The sequence below is a fragment of the Ahaetulla prasina genome, chromosome 8 (genome assembly GCF_028640845.1).
Source record: "Ahaetulla prasina isolate Xishuangbanna chromosome 8, ASM2864084v1, whole genome shotgun sequence".
In the NCBI taxonomy this organism is placed as follows: Eukaryota; Metazoa; Chordata; class Lepidosauria; order Squamata; family Colubridae; genus Ahaetulla; species Ahaetulla prasina.
Window position 1 is genome coordinate 52978036 of NC_080546.1, and position 21623 is coordinate 52999658.

At 34.8% G+C, this 21623-nt stretch overlaps 1 protein-coding gene across 5 annotated transcripts in view; it reads right to left on the reverse strand.

Moving 5' to 3' along the window:
- Positions 1 to 21623, reverse strand: part of WWC2 (WW and C2 domain containing 2) — a 192914-nt gene that overhangs the window by 26481 nt on the left and 144810 nt on the right. For all 5 annotated transcript variants that reach the window (XM_058192842.1, XM_058192845.1, XM_058192844.1 and 2 more), the window contains 4 exons: positions 14758 to 14881; positions 13263 to 13343; positions 13084 to 13170; positions 5 to 197 (listed from right to left, as the gene is read on the reverse strand). In XM_058192842.1, the coding sequence (XP_058048825.1) occupies positions 5 to 197; positions 13084 to 13170; positions 13263 to 13343; positions 14758 to 14881 (485 nt within the window). The remainder of the gene's footprint in view (positions 1 to 4; positions 198 to 13083; positions 13171 to 13262; positions 13344 to 14757; positions 14882 to 21623) is intronic.

Consider the following 21623-nt stretch of genomic DNA (forward strand, 5'->3'; position numbering starts at 1 on the left):
TTACTAGACATTCTTCTTGGTGACTTTTACTGACAGAGCAGATATCTACTCTTAAAGTTTTTTTCTGCAAGGCTTCCTGGGAAAGAACTGTTCTGAACATCTCACTAAATAAAAGAGGTTCAGTAGCAAGATGGAACTTCGTACGGAATAGACAGCTGATGTCAGTTGAAGGTGGAAGAAGTGCAAGTCTAAAATATCTAAAGGTAAGAAGAAAAATAACAGAAAGATAAAGAAGTGCAAGTCTAAAATATCTAAAGGTAAGAAGAAAAATAACAGAAAGATAACTTAAATTCACCTTAAGGTGTCTTTCCATATTATGTTATGCAATATATTTATTTAGAAATGACATAAACATATTTTTCCCATTTAAGGATGAGAAAATGATGGAGATGATGATAGGCAGGAAATATAAGCTTCTTCCTTCCCTCATAGATACACTAAGTTTGAGTTTCTATTTATTTCACATTAACAAATGCCAATTGCAAGGTGTGGGTCCTGTCAGATACAAGTGGCTTCCTACAGAACAAGCAGAATCTGTAAGATGAATATAAAGCAGCTTGATTTGAGGAGGTGAGCTCACTAAGCCAGCAAACAGGAGACTTACCATGCTGGGGAGTTTCGAAGTTCAGTCCCTAATAAATTCTCCCACTAAATCAGAAGGGAAGGAAAAGTTCCTGCCTCATTTCCACAATGCTCCTGTCATTGACAGGTGAGAGCATTGCTGCTATAGTCAACAGCGGTAGGAGCAATGCTTGTGTGAGAGTAGCAACTCTACTGGCTTTGTCACAATAACAGGTGCATTGTGAATCAGTTTTCAAAACAAACTTTCCTCCTTTTTTGAAAACAGCAGGAAAGCACATTCTCTGGGGGTTTATGGGTAAATCTCTAGAAGAGTCACAGTACTTAATGATTTACCACTACAGGGAATTAAAATAAATGTATGACAAATCAACCAATTGGCTTGTAAAGTCTTCTGTCTGTCAGATGCCAGGGTTAGGAACATGACAGAACAATTTCCAAGACTTATCAAGTCTACTAACAATGATCCTTTCCTGCCAGTACTGCTCAGGATAAACAATACTGCAAATAATTGCTACAACAGTATTCTGTGTCACTTGAACATCTCTGCAGGAAGCACAAGTCACTGCATCCTGAGGGAAATGAAGGAACTTTATGTTTTCTCCTCTCAGCACTCCTGCAGGGCAGATATGATAAAACCTCAATAGCACATGAATGTGTACATGTGACAATGGAAAATTTGAAGACATCTCACATGTCTTATTGTGCTGTGAGCTCTACAGGGACATCAGATCAATGTACATACTCCCTCTATTAGAGAGATTTCTTGGAAGAGCAGATAATTTCTATGCGCACCATCTTCTCCAGGACCCAAATCCAAACTCCACTCACACAGTAGCCAAATTCTGAATAATTTTAAAGGACATATATTTTAATGCATACTTTTATTAGATTAGATTTATTAGTGTTACGTAAATAAGTATGTTATTATTGTAATATGGATGTTCAGCTATACCACAGTTGATTTATTTTATAGTTGCTGATATATACAGTAATTACATCAAATTCTCCCTGTCAATCCTGGTTGTAATTGTTGTCTTTTATTTCCTTTTTTAATGTTGCTGATCATTGGCTAAACAAACAAACAAACAAAAATGTTTTAATTGGAATTAGAAAGCAAAAACTAAATGCAGAGTTTATAGGATAGTAACAGAACTTCTGAAAAAGTTTACTGAAAACGAAAGATGTAAAAAACACAAATACAGTTTTAGGCTGCATCAGTGGAAATGCAATTTCCAAAGCATAAAAAAACCCACTTCCTTTTACCCAAATGCATTGGACATTGACAAAATGAAAAGATACAAAGATTTGCTAAATAGTCAAGGGGAACTGAAAACAAGTCAGGAATTAAAAGAACAGGGTACAGACATTGATTGGTGGCTTTACACGTAAATAAAATCTAGATATAAGACAGATTTGATACAATACGGATTCCAAAGAGAAGTACATGAATTAGATAAATCATCCAAGGCACAGAAGATAAATAGATAAAAAATATATATAATTATTTATTAAGATACAAATTGGAAGGGGAGGTAGTAAAGGAAAATATGATAATTTGGGTAAAAAATTCTTGATACAACATTGAATTGGACAAATGGGAGAAAATATGGAACCAAGATTATAAACTGACAATGTCTGTATCCTATAAAGAAAACATGTATAAAATATTCTATAGGTGGCACTTGCCACCAGCTAGACTGGCAAAGATGTTCCCCAATGCCTCACCAATGTGCTGGAAATGTAAACAGCAAAAGGGAATGTATTACCACATGTGGTGGTCCTGTCATAAAGCAAAACAATGTTGGACCAAAATTAAATCACAACTAGAAGAGATAAGCAAACAACATATAGAGATGAGGACAGAAACATTTTTATTAGGAATTCTTCCGGGATCATATGAAAAAGAAATACAATATTTAATTATTCATATAATCAGCAGCAAGAATAATTTACGCACAGAATTGGAAAAATAACAATATACCAACCGAAGACAATTTGATCAGAAAAGTTTTGGAATGTGCAGAAATGGATAAGCTTACAAAGGAGATACAAGAAAAAGAGGAAACAGAATATTACCTAGTATGGGAGAAATGGTATAAATGGTTGGAGGAAAAAGAAAAAAGACAAGGAAAGATTAAATAATGGTTGAAATAAGAGTAGAAATACAGTAACAAATAGGAGAAAACAAAAATTGTAGAAATGAAATTGTGTACACGGTTATTTAAATGTATATAGGTAAATAAATAAATTAATATTAGAAATATATGTATAAAAGATACATTAAAATAAGGGAGAAAAAATTTATAAGTAAGAAATTTGTTACTGACGCGAACTTGTTGAAAAGAAAAAATTGTCAAAAATTTATTTTTGTTTTTTAAGATATGTTTAATAAAAATATTTTTTTTTAAAAACTCACTCCCTTTTTACAACCCTGTAATCCTTTAATTTGGGGTAGAGTCAGAATGACTGGATGGAGCTGAATGTTTACTGGCCGGATGCCCTTCATGATGCCATACAGTTTGCAGCAGGTATTTTTTCGTTGCGCCCTATGAGAGAAAAATGTACTGCTATCTAGGATTGATCTCTCAAACTTCCAAGTGGGAGGTAAATTCCATCATGGGAGTTGGAATGAACTTGAGAAAAGATAACTGAAAGGATGCAGGATTCAGAATAATGAACTGATTATTACATGAAGGCACATTCTGACTAATGTCAGAAAAACTTTGTAACAAGTAAGAGAAACATCTCTAGTATGATTACTCATGGAATTGATAAGCTTCGTTGAATGTTCTTAGATAGAGATTAGGCAGCTAGCTATCTGTCTGGAGTAACTGAATTTGATTCATATCTATTTTATGAGAGACAATGTACGGTTTTACTTCCAATTATTGTCAAAATGACAAAGGTATGCTGTGTCAACATCATATCATGATATGGCTACTTATTTCCACATTACAATTTAGCAATATGGGAGTACTTTTCATGTATTGTTGAAAACAAAAGAGGGAATGTGAAAACAAAATCAGACACATGTCAATGAAGATCTGTGGCTTTCCTATTTTTTTTTCAAGCTCATGCAACATTTTCCAATGTGAAATGAAGTTGGGGAGCAGACCAGTATCATATTGCTGTGTAAATAGTAGCTCTCACAATTTATCAATATTTGTAGAGATTAAACCATCTAAACTGAAATAAGTGCTCCCAGTAAAAGCAGAATTTCATGTTTTGCTCTTCAAATGAGAAAATGAAACTGTGTTTTCTTTGAAATGCAAATACAACTCAGACATTCAGACAATGAATGCTTAAAATGTCTCCAGGTAGCATACAAATCTCAAACCCAACACAAAAGTTTGTTCACTTCAAGAACAGCTCCTTCTGGAGAAGTACTGTTGCTCACTTTCTGCTCATTGTTAAATGGATTTTATTTAAAGAGTATTTCTTGGAGTCTATTAAAAGCCAAAAAGTCAAAATGTTCCTGACTTAATTTATTTATTTATTTGTCACAACAATATATATAAGCATCACACAAAAATGTTATATAGTATATAAACATATATATGAGGAAATATTAGGAGGTATAAGCATATATATATATATATAAGAAGAAAAAAGAAAAACAATAGGACAGGAACGGTAGGCCCGTTTGTGCTCTTATGCACGCCCCTTATGGTCCTCTTAGGAATGGGGTGAGGTCAATAGTAGAAAGTTTTTGGTTAAAGCTTTTGGGATTATGGGAAGAGACCACAGAGTCAGGTAAAGTGTTCCAAGCACTGATGATTCTGTTATAGAAGTTACATTTTCTGCAATCTAGATTAAAGCGGTTAACATTAAGTTTAAATCTATTGGTTGCTCTTGTATTATTGCAATTAAAGCTGAAGTAGTCTTTAACAGGACGGACATTACAATAGATGATTCTATGAGTTAAACTTAGGTCTTGTCAAAGGCGACGGAGTTTTCTAAGCCTAGGATTTCAAGTCTGGTGGGATAAGGTATTTTGTTGTTTTCAGAGGATTGAAGAACTCTTCTTGTAAAATATTTCTGGACATTTCAATTGTATTGATGTCAGAAATGTGGTGAGGGTTCCAGACAGGCGAGCTGTATTCTAGAATTGGTCTAGCGAATGTTTTATATGCTCTGGTTAGTAGTGTAGTGTTTTTGGAAAAGAAGCTATGCAAGATTAGGTTTACAACTCTTAGAGCCTTTTTTGCTATGTAGTTGCAGTGGGCTTTGGCACTTAAATCATTTGATATGAAAACTCCAAGGTCTTTAACAGGGTTTTTTCTGAAACCAAATTGTTTATTAGAGAGTAGGTTGTTTGTTTCTAGGTGGAGGGTAATGGATTGGTTGATGATAGATTCCATTACTTTGCAGGTGACACAGTATAGAGAGATAGGTCTGTAATTTTCAACTAAGCTAGGGTCTCCTTTTTTGAAGATTGGGATGACTGTGGCTAGTGACCAAAGTTTGGGAAGAGAACTGGTCGTGAAAGCTTTATCAAAGATTATGCTTAGGGGTTCTGCTATATTAGTGGAAAGTTTTTTTAAGAAGTATGCACATAGTCCATCGGGTCCAATAGATAGCAATGGTTTCAAGTTATGAAGAGCTTTTCCAACATTATGTTCTGTGAAATCTATATGTGTTAAGTCGTCATACTCATTGCTGGTAGGATTTGGGAATGTTGGATATGTGCCATCGCTGTTAACAAAAACTGAGCCAAAGAATATGTTGAAGAGGTTTGCTTTAACTGTTTTGTCATTGCATTCTTTGCCGTTAGAATTTTTCAGTGGTGGGATGGATCTTGAGTCTTTAAGTTTATTGTTAACAAAATTATAAAAGGCACGGTTGGAATTAATGATTATAAAAGATGAAAAAGCTGATGTATTTTACCCATTTGACTCTGTTTTAATTTAGCTAGATTCAAGTACACCTTCCTACCTGCCTTTTGACAGTTGCTGTGGAGAGGCATGGAATACAAATCCACAAATCCACAAAACTTAAAAACCTTATCACAGCAGACAAGATTATTATTATTATTTTTTGTTTACATTTATACCCCGCCCTTCTCCGAAGACTCAGGGCGGCTTACAGTGTATAAGGCAATAGTCTCATTCTATTTGTATATTTTTACAAAGTCAACTTATTGCCCCCCCAACAATCTGGGTCCTCATTTTACCTACCTTATAAAGGATGGAAGGCTGAGTCAACCTTGGGCCGGGCTTGAACCTGCAGTAATTGCAGGCTTTGTGTTCTTAATAACAGGCTTTACCAGCCTGCGCTATTCACCGGCCCTGATTTGAGGAAATCAGGAAATGGAACTGATAGTCTTCAACTTGTGACTGCAATTGGGAATGGAAATCTGATCATGTCATTACGCTCATAGGTGGAAGCACCCAATTGACCAGAAGTGTTTTTATGATATTTCCTCCCCTAGCAGGCAAATGAACATGGCGGTCTTTAAGTGAATCCATTTGTTCAAATGGTGGAAATAAAAGAAAGCAAATTATAGTCAGGTGATCGCAGGATTCCAGGTCTTTGCCAAGCATCCAATATGTGATCACGGGGAGGGGAGAGTGCAATCATTTATAATGTCTGGAAGGTGCTTTACAGCAAAAAAGTACTTTTTCTGTGGCTATCTTAAATGTGAATAGCCATTAAGCAGGGGTGAAATCTAATTTTTTTTCCTACCGGTTTTGTGGGCGTGGCTTGGTGGGCATGGTTTGGTGGGGGATTATGTGACTGAATGGGCGTGGCTATGTAACCATGTGACTGGGGGATCAAAAGACAAAAACTCATTAACAATGTCCTGCTGGAGCAGGGTTGGACTAGATGACTTGCAAGTCCCTTCCAGCCCTGGATTATCCTCTGAAGCTGCGTCTAGTGCCAGGTTTGTACTCTTTCCTTCCTCTTCTCCTTCCTTCCTTCCCTGCCTCCCTTCCTCCTTTCTTTCTCTCTCTCTCTCAAAAACGGACTCCCCGCCCCCCCCATTTTTTGGTTTGGCTAGCAGGCTTCAGGGAAGCCTGCTGGGAGGAAAAATGGACTCCCCCCCCATTTTTTTGCTAGCACCCAGCTGAGCCATACGATCATCATAGGCTTTTTTTTACTTTTAAAAGCATTTTTTCAGCCAAATAAAAATGCTTTTAAAAGTTAAAAAAAAAAACCCTCTGATGATCATGCCAGGGGTGAAATATAAAATTTGTTACTGCTGGTTCTTTTTATTAAAAATTTTTATTTTTTTACAACAAACAAACATAAAAATCTCATCGATCCAATTACAATGTGTTGGTGGGGTGTTTACATAACTTCTTGTGCAATTTCAAAGTAAACATCTCTTTCATTCATCTGTCTTACATTGTCCAAATCTCTTACTCAATTAATTTTTAATTAAACAATGGTGTTTTATCTAATAACATTATTCATTCCATTCTAAATTAATTTAATTCAAATTACTTCTCTTAACCTCAACCTTTTTAAACTCTTTTCTAACATATCTTTCCTTCTAACCATTGATAAAATAAATCCCATATTTTATAATATTGCTTATCTTCTTGTTCTCTAATTTCAAATGTCAATTTGCTCATTTCTGCACATTCCATCATCTTCCTAATAATTTTGTCTTGCAAAAGTAATTTCTCATTTTTCCAATTTTTAGCAAACACAATCCTTGCTGCTGTAATAATATTCACAATCAAATATTTTAAATCTCTACTATATATTTCAGGTATAATTCCCAACAGAAAAACTTCTGTCTTAAATTCTATATGTTTATTAATCATTTTCTCCAACCATGTGTGTATTTTAGTCCAATATTTTTTTGCTTCAACGCATGTCCACCATATAAACCAAGGTTTTGGTTACCACCTTCAAAGCGCTCCATGGCTTAGGGCCCGGGTACTTACGGGACCGCCTGCTGTTTCCACATGCCTCCCACCGACCTGTACGCTCTCACAGAGAGGGTCTTCTCAGGGTGCCGTCCGCCAAGCAATGTTGGCTGGCGGCCCCCAGGGGAAGGTCCTTCTCTGTGGGAGCACCTACTCTCTGGAACGAACTTCCCCCCGGTTTACGCCAATTGCCTGACCTTCGGACCTTCCGCCGGGAACTGAAAACTTATTTATTTATACAAGCGGGACTGGCCTGATTTTTTAAATTTTAAATTTAAATTTTAAACTTTTAATGGTAATTTTATTGTGTATTTTTATGGTCAATCGACGGTTTTAATTTGGCCTTTTATTGAATAAGTTTTTTAATTGTTATTTTAATATGTATATTAATTGTTTTAAATGAAGGCTGTACACCGCCCTGAGTCCTTCGGGAGAAGGGCGGTATAGAAGTTTGATAAATAAATAAATAAATAAAATAAATATGGTAATATGATCCAGGTATCTGATGACACTGCTAACATTTTTTGGATTTGTCCTTAAACATTCTGGCAATTCTTGTTGGGGATAGATGCCACCTGTAAAACATCTTGTACAAATTCTCCTTATATGCTGTAGACATTGTCATTTTATAATTATACATCCATAATTTCTGCCATGCCTCTAAATCTATCCCATAACCAAAATTCTTCCCCCAGGCAATCATTGTCTCTTTTACTTGTTCTTCCTCCAATTTGACCTCTAATAAATATCCATACAATTTCCTAATTAAGTTATAATCTGTACCTATTAAAATCTTATCAAAATGTGTTATGTTATTATAGAAGCCTTCTGTTTTAGAATCTTTATCATATCTGGCATGTATTTGCAAATAAGAAAACCAATTCATTTTTATACCTTCTGCTTCTAGTTCTAGTTTAGTTTTTAACTCACCCTTTTCATTCAAAAATTCATTGTACCTAACAATTTGTTCCTTTCTAAATATTATTGGATATGAGAATGCTTCAGTGGATGATACCCAAATTGGAATTTTTAAGAAATGGCTTTTCTTTATCTTCTCCCAGTTTGATAACAACGTCTCTCTTACAAGGTGTCTTCTACAATATCCCTGTGTTTTAGCTTGCCCATACCATAAAAAGGCATGCCATCCCAATAACAAATCATGGCCTTCCAAAGTCAATATTCTACTGTTTCTTAGAGTTATCCATTCTTCAATCCACAATTCCCGCTTGATAGTACAATTTCCAGTTGGGTAGCCCAAAGCCCCTTCTTGTTCTCACATCTTGTAATAATTTTAATTTTATCCCCGCTTTTTGGCCTTGCCAAATATATTTCAACATCATTTTATTCAATTCCTCAAAGTATATTCTCCCCAATTTAATTGGAATTGTCTGGAACAAATACAAAATTCTAGGTAATATATTCATCTTAATTGTTGATATTCTTCCAAGCAGTGATAATTGCAAATGTTTCCATTTTGCCAGATCTGTCACAATCTGCTGTTTGAGTCTACTATAATTGTTCTCTTTCAATGTGCTACACCTTGCAATCAAATATATCCCCAAATATTTAACTTTATTTGTAATTTGCATCTCTGAGTGTTCTGCTAGTTCAATTTTTTGTTTCATTAACATATTTTTTGTCAAAATCTTCGTTTTATCTTTATTAATTTTCAAGCCTGCAATTTTCCCAAATTCTCCTATTTTGTCTATCAGACAAATTATAGATTCTAACAGATCCTCAATAATAAAAACCAAATCATTAGCAAAAGCTTGAAGGTTATATTCTTCCTTTTGAATTTTCATACCTTTTATCTCTCTTTCCTTTCTAACACTTCTTTTTAATACTTCCAATGTCAGCACAAACAGCAGTGCTGACAGTGGGCAACCTTGTCTTGTCCCTTTTTTAATTTGAATCGCTTCAATCAATTCACCAATGAACATTGTCAAAGGCTTTTTGTGCATCCAAAAAGATCAAGGCCATCTGTTTTTCGGGATGGGCCTCATAATATTCTAAAGTATCCAATATTATTCTCATATTGTTTTTAATATGTCTTTTAGGCAGAAATCCATTTTGATCAAGATGGATAAACTTATTGAAGTATTGTTTAAGTCTTTCTGCCAATGTTAAAGCAAAAATTTTGTAATCCAAGTTTAGCAGAGATATTGGTCTATAATTTTTAATTTGTTTTAAGTCAGTGTCCTCTTTCAGGATAAGTGTAATGTAAGCCTCTCTCCAGGTCTCAGTTATTTTTTTCTTTAGCATCACTTCATTCATGACGTCTAGTAGCGGAAGGCTCAACTGTTCTTGAAAAGTCACATAGTATTCAGCTGGCAATCCATCTGGGCCAGATGCTTTTCCACTTTTCTGTTTTTTAAACGCTTGCCTTAGTTCCATCATTGTTATATTCCCCTCCAGCATCATTTCCATGTCTTTAGGAATCTGAGGTAAATTTGCTTTTTGTAAATAATGTTTCACATTCTCCTCATCAATTTCCTCTTTTTCGTATAATTCCCTATAAAAATTTTGAACAATTTTTTTCTTCTCTTCATTCATATATTGAGTCTGGCTTTTATTATCCACTAGCTGTAGTATTCTATGATTTTCTTTCTCTTTTTCCAGTTTATAAGCTAACCATCTACCTGGCTTATTGGCATTTTCAAAATAATTCTGTTTTGCCCCTTTGATTTTTTGTGCTAGTTCTTCTTTTTCAGTTAAAGCCATTTTATGTTTAATTAAATCCATTCTCATTTTAATATCTTTTCTCTCTGGAAATTTTTGTAAATCTTGCTCCAGTTTCTTATAGTCACTTTCCAGTATTTTAAAGGTTTGCCTTTTCTTAAGGTTTCTTCTCCTTACATAGTCTATTATCAAGCCTCTTGTATATACTTTCATTGTATCCCAACAATTTTGGATTGAGGTATCTTCCTTTTTATTTTCCTTAAATAAAAAGGTCAATTCCTTCTCTATTTTTTGTACAAACTCTTTATCTTTTAAAATCATAGTATTTAAAGTCTATCTGAACTTTTCCTTTGGCCTTTCCATAACCCGCCATGGGGTTATGGTCCGCCCAGGTATTAGCTTCTATGTAATATTTTTCTATATTAAAAGTCATTTCTGTTGTCATTCATATCATATCTATTCTAGACCAGGACAAATGTTTATTTGAATAAAAAGCATATTGTCTATTCTCTTGACTCCTTTCTCTCCACACATCTTTCAGATTCATTTCCTCTAGCATTTTTAAAAAAGATTTTGGAAGGGTTTTTCTTTTGCCTCATTGTTTTTTGTGTTTTATAGTCCAACTTAGCATCAACTACATCATTGAAGTTGACAAGGATACAGATATTTTCATAGTCCAAGTCAACAATCTTCATGTATAATTTCCTATAGAAATCTTCTTGATTTTCATTAGGGGCATATAACGTTATGAAAAGTATTTTTGTATTATCATCTATTATTTTCAACATCAAAATTCTACCATTCTCATCTGAATATATTAAAGTTGCCCTAATTGTCTCTTTTATATATAAAGCTATTCCTCTTTTCTTACATTGTGGTAGTGAGGTAAATACTTTCCCTAACTTTGGTTGTATTAATACTTGTTCATGTTGTTTTTTAATATGTACTTCTTGCAAGCAAATTATATCCAGCTTCAATTTCTCTAATTTGGGTGGTAATGTGACTGGGTGGGCGTGGCCAACTGTTTTTTTTTACTTTTAAAAGCAGGAAAAAACTACAACCTCTTCGGCTGAAGAGATTGTAAAAATGCTTTTAAAAGCCTCTGATGATCAGGAAACTCAGCTGGGATCGACAGAGGAGCCTTTTAAAAGCATTTTTTCTATAACCTCTTTGGCCCAAGAGGTTGTAAAAAAGTGCTTTTAAAGGGTTCTGACGATCCCAGCTTTTTTTTTTACTTTTAAAAGCATTTTTTTGGCCAAAGGAAAAATGCTTTTAAAAGTAAAAAAGAAAAACTTTTGATGATCACACGGCTCAGCTGGGCATGTGGGGGGGAGGGAGGGATTTTTGTTACCAGTTCTCTGAACCATCCGCCACCATCGCTACTGGATCAGGCAATCCGGTCTGAACCGTGAGCATTTCACCCCTGGATCATGCAGCTCAGCTGTGCAATGGAGCGGGGCAGGAATTTTAGGTACCAGTTCTCCGAACCACCACCACCATTGCTACCGGATCGGGCGATCTGGTCCGAACCGGGAACATTTCACCCTTGCCATTAAGCAATCAGTCATATGTCACGGATTATCTGTATGTTTCTGGACTGAAGAGAAAGAGTTTTTGAGAAAAGAAAGGAAGAATAAGAAAGAGATTTTCAGGAAAAAGGAGAACATAATCTTATATTGGTCAGGGTTTTTTTTCCATTCAGAAACTGCATACATTTTTATGTGGTTCAGTAATATGCAGTCATTCTTTACAGCAGTGGTTCCCCGATTTTTCTGGCACCAGACAGCAATTTTGTGAAAGACCATTTTTCCACAGATTGCAGGGAGGAGATGGTTTCACGTGCAACCTAGATCCTGCACATGCTCAGATAAAGCTTTGCTTGCTTGGCCACTACCTGTGTGGCTCAGTTCCTTATAGATCGTGGACTGATACTGATCTGTGGCCTGGGAGTTGGGGACCCTTGCTTTACAGAATAAACCACAAAAGCAAAGGAAGACTTCAAGAAAACTATTGTGGATAAACTTGAGAAATATAAAAAGAAAAGAACATGTTAATGTGGCAAATTTCCATCCTTTTCATTCCTGTCAAGAAGAATTATTCAGCAATGGATGTTGCAGAGATATTTATAACAGAGACTTACGAACTTTGGAAATGAAATGCAATTGTTGGGAAAGTTCCCAATTAAAAACTTAAGGAAAGGTTTCATTATTAAGAACCACATAAGGGTATTTGATCCTGGATTGATCAGAGATAATAATTGGGTTATTTGTGGTAAATAAGAAACCGTGCAGACTTTGTATGAGTAAATACAATAACAGACTGTTAACAGAAAGCACTGTTAACAGAGTACTTTGAACTTTAACTTCACTGCTGTTTAACCTAGTAACTATTTTTTCTTTCATATATGTAATATATGGCAGGTCAGTTGGGTTGCAAATAGATGTAGAAGGTTATAAATTTTGGAAGGATAGGGGGAAGCTTTTATTGTTGTAATAAATTTGTCAGTGTTCAACTAGGGGGGAAATACATGTTTTTGTCTTTTGTTTTCTTTTTAACCACATTTTTAAAAATCCAGTTTTGTTTTGTCTGTTTAATTATTTTTCATTTGTATTTTATATTTTAATTTTCTGAATAAAATAAAAATGGTATATTCCTGACCTACAGTAGCTAAGAATGAATCATATCCTGTGCTCCAATTAGCCAGCAGATGTCTAATAGGCTCATGAAAGCACTGATAATCCAGATGAAAGTAGTTGGTTGGATGCACATTCTAGCAGCCAACACTTGCAGCACTTAAAAGATGGAAGAAGATTCAAGCTGACATATCTATGCTCCCTGCAACCTGCATGTTATAAATGCACTTTGATTTCCTGAAAAGGTAAATGCTTAATAATGAATTCCTAGACTTCAAAAAGTACCATTGTCAAAAAAGCATTTTACTTACATTTTGTTACCAGGGGATATTGAAAGAGCCTGAAGATTTTGTAACTGCATTATAACGATCACAAAACTTGAGCTCTTTGTATCATATCTGTTAAGATGAGGGGAAAAAACCTGCATTAGACATTACATATTTACCATGGTCATTAGAAACTTAATATCTTAATATATGTAGTGACTCACCGGAGTCCTATTTGTACTTGAGCCGTTTCCAGCATTGTGGTATCATTTTCACTACATGCGACTTCTTCATTGCTATTGGGTCTAGGAACAGAGTTTAAGATAGATCAATAGCAATGGTAGAAATACTTTTGCCAACTGGGAATTGAGGTCAAACATATTTGAGCCCATAATTGGTAAATGCTGGTCAACATTTTATTTTTTTGAACGTTAATATATTTTATTTTTATTACATAGAAATAAATTTGTGTGGAGAGTTTTCTTCATGAATACTGAAGCTGTTGAAGTGTGATATTTAGGAAACAATGTAAATATTATCTCACTAACAGCGATTTATTTGAAGGTCCCATCCTTTAAGATTTCAATAATTTACATGATCTGCATATTGTTTGGCTATATAAAATGAAACTAGTTTACATACTTTGATTACAAACAAATGGAATTTGAAAAAAAGACAATAAAATGTATTAGTTTGTACAGACACGATCTCATATATTTGAAATTACTACACTGGGATATAAGATTACATTGGAATTTTTAGGTAAATATTGGAACAAATTTTCTGTTTTCTTTTTCTTTGCTTAAATTAATGAATTACTTTTGCTGTGTTCGTTAACCTTACTTGAGGTACTGTCTCATCCTGATGGGAGTGGCCCGTACCACCTGTGCTGGCAGAGGGGGCACGCTGCAGATCCTTTCAGCCAAGGAATTTCAGCTGATGGGCTCCAAGAGGAGAGCCTTCTCTGTTGTGGCTCCTGCCCTTTAGAACATCCCACTCTCCTATAATTTTGAAAGAGCCTCAAGTGGCTTGGGACCCAATAGGGGAGCTTCATACTGGAGGTGGTTGATTAATTAATATCTAATCCTATCTCCCCATCTGGTTTTAACAGTTTGCAATTGTGAATTTTATCTGTTGTGTGCCATGACTTTTAATTTTAATGTCTTTTTTCTTTAATGTTTTATGCTGTAAACCGCCCAGAGTTGTTGGATATGAGATGGGCGGCAAATAATTTTTTTAAATAAAATAAAATAAAATTATTGTGCCTTATTTAAATGATATTGTCCTTCAATAAATTAAAGCTTGTACTCTCCATTTTAAATGCCTGCATAATTAAGTCTTGTTAAAAATTTATCTGAATACTTAATTATTTTCTAAACATATTAGAATGTTCCATAATGAGGACTGATCAGTTCTTGAACTCTTCAATTGTACGGTTTTAAAATTTAAATTAGGTCTATGGAGAATGTTTTCCAGTGTTGATATTAATACATATTTACACAGATTTTAAGGTGACATAAGCATAGGAGAATGCTTATTCTGTTCCACTGATTTTTTATTCTCCTGATTGTTAATTTCTCTGAATCTTTTTTTTAATTATCCCTTGCCCTATCTGTTTGATTTGTTCCAAAATTGCTGGAGGGTACAAAGCCAAATGTTTGAATGTACTGTTAATTTTGTTTTCTGACAAATAGGAATATTCCTGGCTTAAAAACCTACTGTTTTACAGAAGCTTCATATACACCACTGTCTCCAGCCATGGACTCATCAGATACAGCAGCAGAGACACAGCCTGTTTTCTCATCAAGCAAATGAGTTCTTGTTCTTCTTGAAAAGTCAATACCTAGGTAAAAGAAAGAACCTTTATTTTAGGCTGTGAATAAGAAAAGCATTCTCAACTCCTGGTCAAACTGACATAGAAGATTCTGGATTCCAAAAGTGTAACTAAATTTCATCACAAGAATTACATGTATTGAAACAGTATTCAAATTGTTCAGATTTAGAATGAAGTTTCTTTACCACTATGTGCATTTTATAAGGCTGAAAGAAGCAAAACATTACGGTACTTTTCTGTAACTCTTAAAAGTAAGGATCCCTATCATTCACCCATCAATTTTTCCTCTTCTCAAAATCAAAAATGCAAGAGGAGAATTTGTCAATTGAGACAGGTCCTAGTATTAGGTAGAATAAGTTGGCAATTTCAGAGTAAGGGACTATTTTCAGAGCCAACAGTGCTGAGCTCAATGGATTTTTTGGCAACAGAACTATCTTTATGCACTCTATCTCATCGTCCAACTGTTAACCTGCTACGCAGACATATAGTTGCAATTTTGCTCCATAGCTACTATTGAAATTTCTTGATTTTTGCACACACAGTATAAGAACATGCATTTTTATCTCAAGCAACAAACGTTTTAAACTGTAATGCAAGTCCCAAACTACTGCTTAATAGGAAATAGGAACATATGATTTCATCAGAACATCTATACAAAATTGTAGAACTTCTGAGAATTAAACAGTTATGGCTTAAAATGGCTACCAAAGTTAAGTTCACTTTTATTCAGAAATCTTTCTCATTTTCATTGTTGCCATTTCAATCATATTGGAGAAACACTGCAAAGCACAAAGTTTGAGAGTGCTCTCAAACGGAATGCCAGAGTGTCTTAATAAACTAAAGACTTTTGACAACAAGCAGATTAGATTCTAAATACTTTAAGGTGTTTTTTTAAAAAAATCCTTTCTGAAATTTCTATATTGTAAGATACAAATTCCAATTCTGTTTTGGATTCACCAGTGACAGAATCTAGGACTCTACCACAAAATTTAAGAGAAAATTCAAGTTTCTTTCTCCTGATTTCAAATTTCAATTCTTGCTAGTTTTCCTGCAGAAACCATAGTACAATCAATGCAAGCAGCACATTGTAATGTAATAACTTGCAAGTGCATGGAGTTCTTTTATCTATCAAAAAACTAAATATATTGGTATGCATTACACCCCCCTCCTGAGTCATGACTTTACATCTTGTTAAGATGTTTAAATTTTAAGGCTTCAGATTAGAGGATTGATTGCTGCATTTTTCCTTTCATTTATAGCAGTAGGGATGCTTTTTCCTTGATGATGAAGTGCTTTTTCTTTCACCACTTTGAGAGAGGTGAAGGTGATGACATGATTTATTGATTACTCTCAGGAATAAGCACAGCGGTCTGGAATCGACTTTGACAATGACAGAGTCTATCTATGAAAGAACTTTACAGTTGTTCTAAATCTGTTATTCCAAAAGATACTTTGCACAGAAAAAATGCTGTGTGCAGGAGACAAAGTTTCCTCTGCCTGAAATAAAGATGCAGAGAAAATACAAGCATACGCAGCATTATCAAAGCTCTGTTCAAACCAAGTCTAGAACTGATTGATTTCAATGTGAGCAAAACTAAAGACTAGGTTTTACTGATCTATCAAAATCAGTAGAATTACAAGATATAAATTTGAAACTGGACATAATCCAAATATTTAGATAACTTTTACGAAGCTTTTCATTGCATTCGATTGATTATGAAACAGGGACTATAATAACCTTTGTAACCTGGTGCTCTTTACCTGCATTGGCACATTTAGTCCATCTGTAGGCCTGTAATAATGCCTGGTGTACAAATAATCACACAAAGCGATGTCTCAAATTTGAGAGCAACTGGCTATTCAGAACTTAAGTAACTGCATTGCATTGAATTGGCATATTCAATCCCTCAGTAGGTCTGTAATTAAGTGAGAACCTTGCAAGTTCAGGAATTTTAAATTGGAGAAGATGGTGTAATGAATAATTTTTTTCCAATGACAGTTAAAGAACTTTTACCGAATTCAGGAAATTAAGAGTTTGTATAATGAGTAATGTACATTATAAATACAGAAATAAAAGTCTCAAAGTAATTTTTAATAATCATCAACATTACTATTGACTGAAATATGGGGGCTTTGTAGTTTTAAGAATTAGGTAAAACCTATTTATGCAATCATGTCCTCTAAATGTAATGGGTAATTCTGAATTAATATACATGCAATTGTACTGCTATGTTCCAAATTGTTCTCTGACATTTCACTTTCTTCTCCCTCTCAAACTAAAAACAAGCAACATCCCATTTTGGAATTTCCATGAACAATCATGTGTTGTTGTTGTTGTTTTACAATCTAGGTTAACCTATAGTAAAATTTCCTGATGGTCTATGTTAAAGAATTGGCCACAGCTGGCCCTGCTTAGCTTAAGGTACAAGGTTAAAGGCTGACAGACCATGAGTTCTAGTCCCACCCACAGGAAACCAGACGGACTGACTTTGAGGGTCCCTCCCTCTTAGCCTAGAAAGATGACAATGGCAAACCAAATCTAAAACCATTGTCAAGAAAACAGCAGGGATTCATTCAGGCAGCTGCTAGGAGTCAACATGGTCTCAAAGCCCCTTGACCCTAAAAGTTGACCACTATAGCTGCTGCCAACTGATGTGATAATTAACTAATCTAATAATTGTTATTAATGACAAATCATTTATATTTGTGAATGTATGTTTTATATTTTTGAACGCATGTTCACAAGTGGGATAACTCCAAACCTCAGAATGAGACCACATTTTGTGTATCAGGGGAAGAATCGGCAAAACAAGGGTGATGGGAATAATTATTTATTGTCCCTTCATGTCAGTATTGACTCCTGATGACTGCAGTTGTCTTTGCAAGATTTCATGGGTTTTCCTCCTGCCTACTTCCTATGGCTGAAAGAGAAGGACTGGCCCAAGGTCACTCAACTGGTCTCATACCTTAGACAGAACTTGAATTCATGGTCTCAGTTTTTAGGCTGGTGCTTTAACCACTACACCAAAAGTGGCATATTCATGGTCCCTTTAAATCATCACTCTTTCTCTCCTTTGTTTTGATAGGATGTAAAACCAATCATAACATCCTTTTTGGATTATTAGATTATATATATTTTAATCATATACATTTATGATTTGGGAAACAAAAATGAAACTCTACTATGTTCCAATTGATGTATATATAGTATATGGTAGAAATGGTCCATCACACTGGAGAATTATTGCTGAATGAGAACTAGAGAAGGTTAGAGTTTGCCAATTAAAGTCTCATGCTGTAAAAAGTAGACATCTACAATCTTCCTCATCCCTTTCCCTGTAAGCTAAATGAAAAAAACTTCTATCCCAAAAGTATCTGTCCTCAACCATCTGCAGATTCTATACTGTTAGCAACTTTGTGATAAGCTACAGAATGTACCATTTCATATCTAGTACATTCACCAAGTGTGTTAAGCTGAAGCTAAGCACTGAAATATTATTGTATGCATTGCAAAGTTTCCCCGTCCCTTCATTTTACTCAGGGAAATGAGCAAATGGCAGACTGTCAATACTGGGAGCCAAGTTTGAACAAGCTGGCAAGTGACACAGTGTCAGAAGTGTAAACCAGCCTCTTTCACTACAAATATTTGCTTGCTAAACAATGTACTTTAATCCCAAAGTTCCCAACATCAACCTACATAATTAAGCAACAATGTCAATGGCACTTCTTTTTTATTTATTTTGTTACAACAGTATATACAATCATCAACATAAACAATAATTCACCATGAGAGAAAAAGTATATATAAGTAAAAGTATAAGTAAAAGTATGCATAATACTATAATGAAGAAAACAATAGGACAGGAACGGTAGGCACTTTTGTGCTCTTATGCACCCCCCTTATAGTCCTCTTAGAAATGGGGTGAGTTCAATAGTAGACAGTTTTTGGTTGAAGATTTTGGGGTTTTGAGTAGAGACTATAGAGTCAGGTAGTGAGTTCCAAGCGTTAACAACTCTGTTACAAAAGTCATATTTTCTGCAATCAAGTTTGAAACGGTTGACATTAAGTTTAAATCTATTGTTTGCTCTTGTATTGTTGCAATTGAAGCTGAAGTAGTCTTTTACAGGAAGGATATTACAATAGATGATTCTGTGTGTTAAACACAGATCATGTCGGAGTCAGTGGAGTTCCATCTTTTATTCTAGCCACAAAGAGCAGAGTTAAAGATATTGGTGCTTACTTTCAAAGTACAATGGCTTGAGTTGAAATACTTGAGGGAACACCTGTTCCTACAATCTGCTTCTTTTGGCTTTGAGTTCATTGCTGCTCTGGGTATTATTGCCATTTGAACTGAGGCAGGTTGCTGCTGGACCAGGGTTTCTAGAATTGCCTCTCATGGCATCCATTATACTGTCTTTATGGCAAACAGTCCTTTCTTATTTCCCCATGCTTTTAAATTTACATATTTTAATTATTTAACTGAGACAGCAAGTGACAGTAACTAGCCACTCTCAGCTGATTTTGGGAAAGCAAACAAGGGTCCCAACTCGTCTGTACTTAAAGGGAACCATCAGGAAACCACAGAGTGGCAAACTTCATTAGGAAATTAAAAAGACATCCTGTATTTTACCAAGCAAATAGGATGGCATGTTCATGTAGCCACCAAGAGGTCAGGCTTCGCTCAAGAGAGACTTTGAGCAATACTGTATGTTACATGTTATTACTCATTCATTATTATTGTTGGTTTTTTTTGTATTTATATCCCGCCCTTCTCCGAAGACTCAGGGTGGCTTACACTATGTCAAGCAATAGTCTTCATCCATTTGTATATTATATACAAAGTCAACTTATTGCTCCCAACAATCTGGGTCCTCATTTTACCTACCTTATAAAGGATGGAAGGCTGAGTCAACCTTGGGCCTGGTGGGACTTGAACCTGCAGTAATTGCAAGCAGCTGCTGTTAATAACAGACTGTCTTACCAGTCTGAGCCACCAGAGGCCCAGTTGTTATTACTCATTCTTATTATTGTTTTGGGAACACCATTTGATTGAAGGACACTATGAAATGTAGTTTCGCCACTATATATAATGTTTTTATTTCTACACATGTAACTAAATAACAGCGATTTCTAACTAAAAGAATTGCATGTGAAAAGGTATATATTTGGTTGAAATATTTAACCAAAATATGGCAATACATTATTCAAAAACTTGGGGTAAAGGAGCAAAAAGATTTTGAACATGCATCTTCGATCTGCTTAAATCAATATACTGATAAATCAAGTTCTTAGTAAACAACACAGGTGAAATATGCAAAAGAATAATTCATAGCTATCAAAAAGCTTACTGAAGTAGCAGCTGGTACAAGAAGAAAATGGTCCTTGCTGGCAGCCATGGGCATCACTTACCACTATTAAAACTAATCTAGCATTGTTTAGAATATTTCTGTCATGGATTTCATCATGTTATATACTTCTGCTATTTGCCAGCTGCCTGCAATCTGGCAGTTCAAATCTTACCAGGCTCAAGGTTGACTCAGCCTTCCATCCTTCAGAGGTGGGTAAAATGAGGACCCAAATTGTTGGGGGCAATATGCTGACTCTGTAAACCACTTACAGAGTGCTGTGAAGCACTGTAAAGCAGTATGTAAGTCTAAGTGCTACTGCTAAAAGTTTAATCTCAACCACAAGTATAACAAGTACATTCTAAGAAAGTTCTATACCATGACATCTCCAGAATGGTTTATACTTAAAAATATGTTCATTTTTGGACACATTTTACAGTGGGGAAAATGGCTGTTATTGGTTTTCTTCCTGTTTCCTATTTCCATCCCTGCAGTAGCTCCTCTGGCTGTCCCTCCTTCCTGATTTTAAATAGGGCAATGGGATAATGACTTCCTTTGAGAAACAATGACTTCCTTTAAGATACAAAGATACAACAATCTTCTCTTTCTTTCTATATCCTTTTGGTACATTTAAAGGACAAATTGTTTTGATCTTGCAAAAATAAATAAAACTAAAGATCTTGTGATGCCAAGTAACAAATCCAAATTCACTCACAACAAATTCATGCAGTTTACTTAAGTTCTGAATAGCCAGCTGCTCCCAAATTTGAGACATCACCTTGTGTGATTATTTGTACACCAGCTTACATTACAGTTCTCAAAGAACTGTCTGTTAAAGTAAAGAATCTTGCAGCATTTATTTATTGTGATAAAGTTTGTTGTAGAGCTTGTGGTGCTTCATTAGATATATTAATATGAGGAAGAAATGCATACAACCCTGAGGAATTAAGGGGGGATTAAATCTGAACTACATTAGATTTCTGAAGATTTTAAAAAAGATTTGTAATACTTGGATTTTACGGATGTTTTTAATACATTGTTGTAGACTGCCTAGAATTACTTTAAGAAGCAGCATACAAATAATTCACACAAACAAATAACTATGGCTAAGTAAATAATAGAGTAAGAGAGAAATGAAATGCAGAAATTGCAGACAGAAATGGAAACTCCTTGGTCAGTCACAAAATTGGAAGGCTGAAAGGCATGCATACTGTGCGATAAAACGAATACTCTGGAAAATGAAGGAATATTTGGAACTCCATAGAACACTGTGATTGCTTTACAAGTGGGTATTTTTCAGCAGAATTAAGACTAACGTCATTAAAATAGCTAGATTTAAATTATATTTAAAATATTGATTTTGTTAATCCACTAAACAATACTTACCATACTAATGAATTTATAA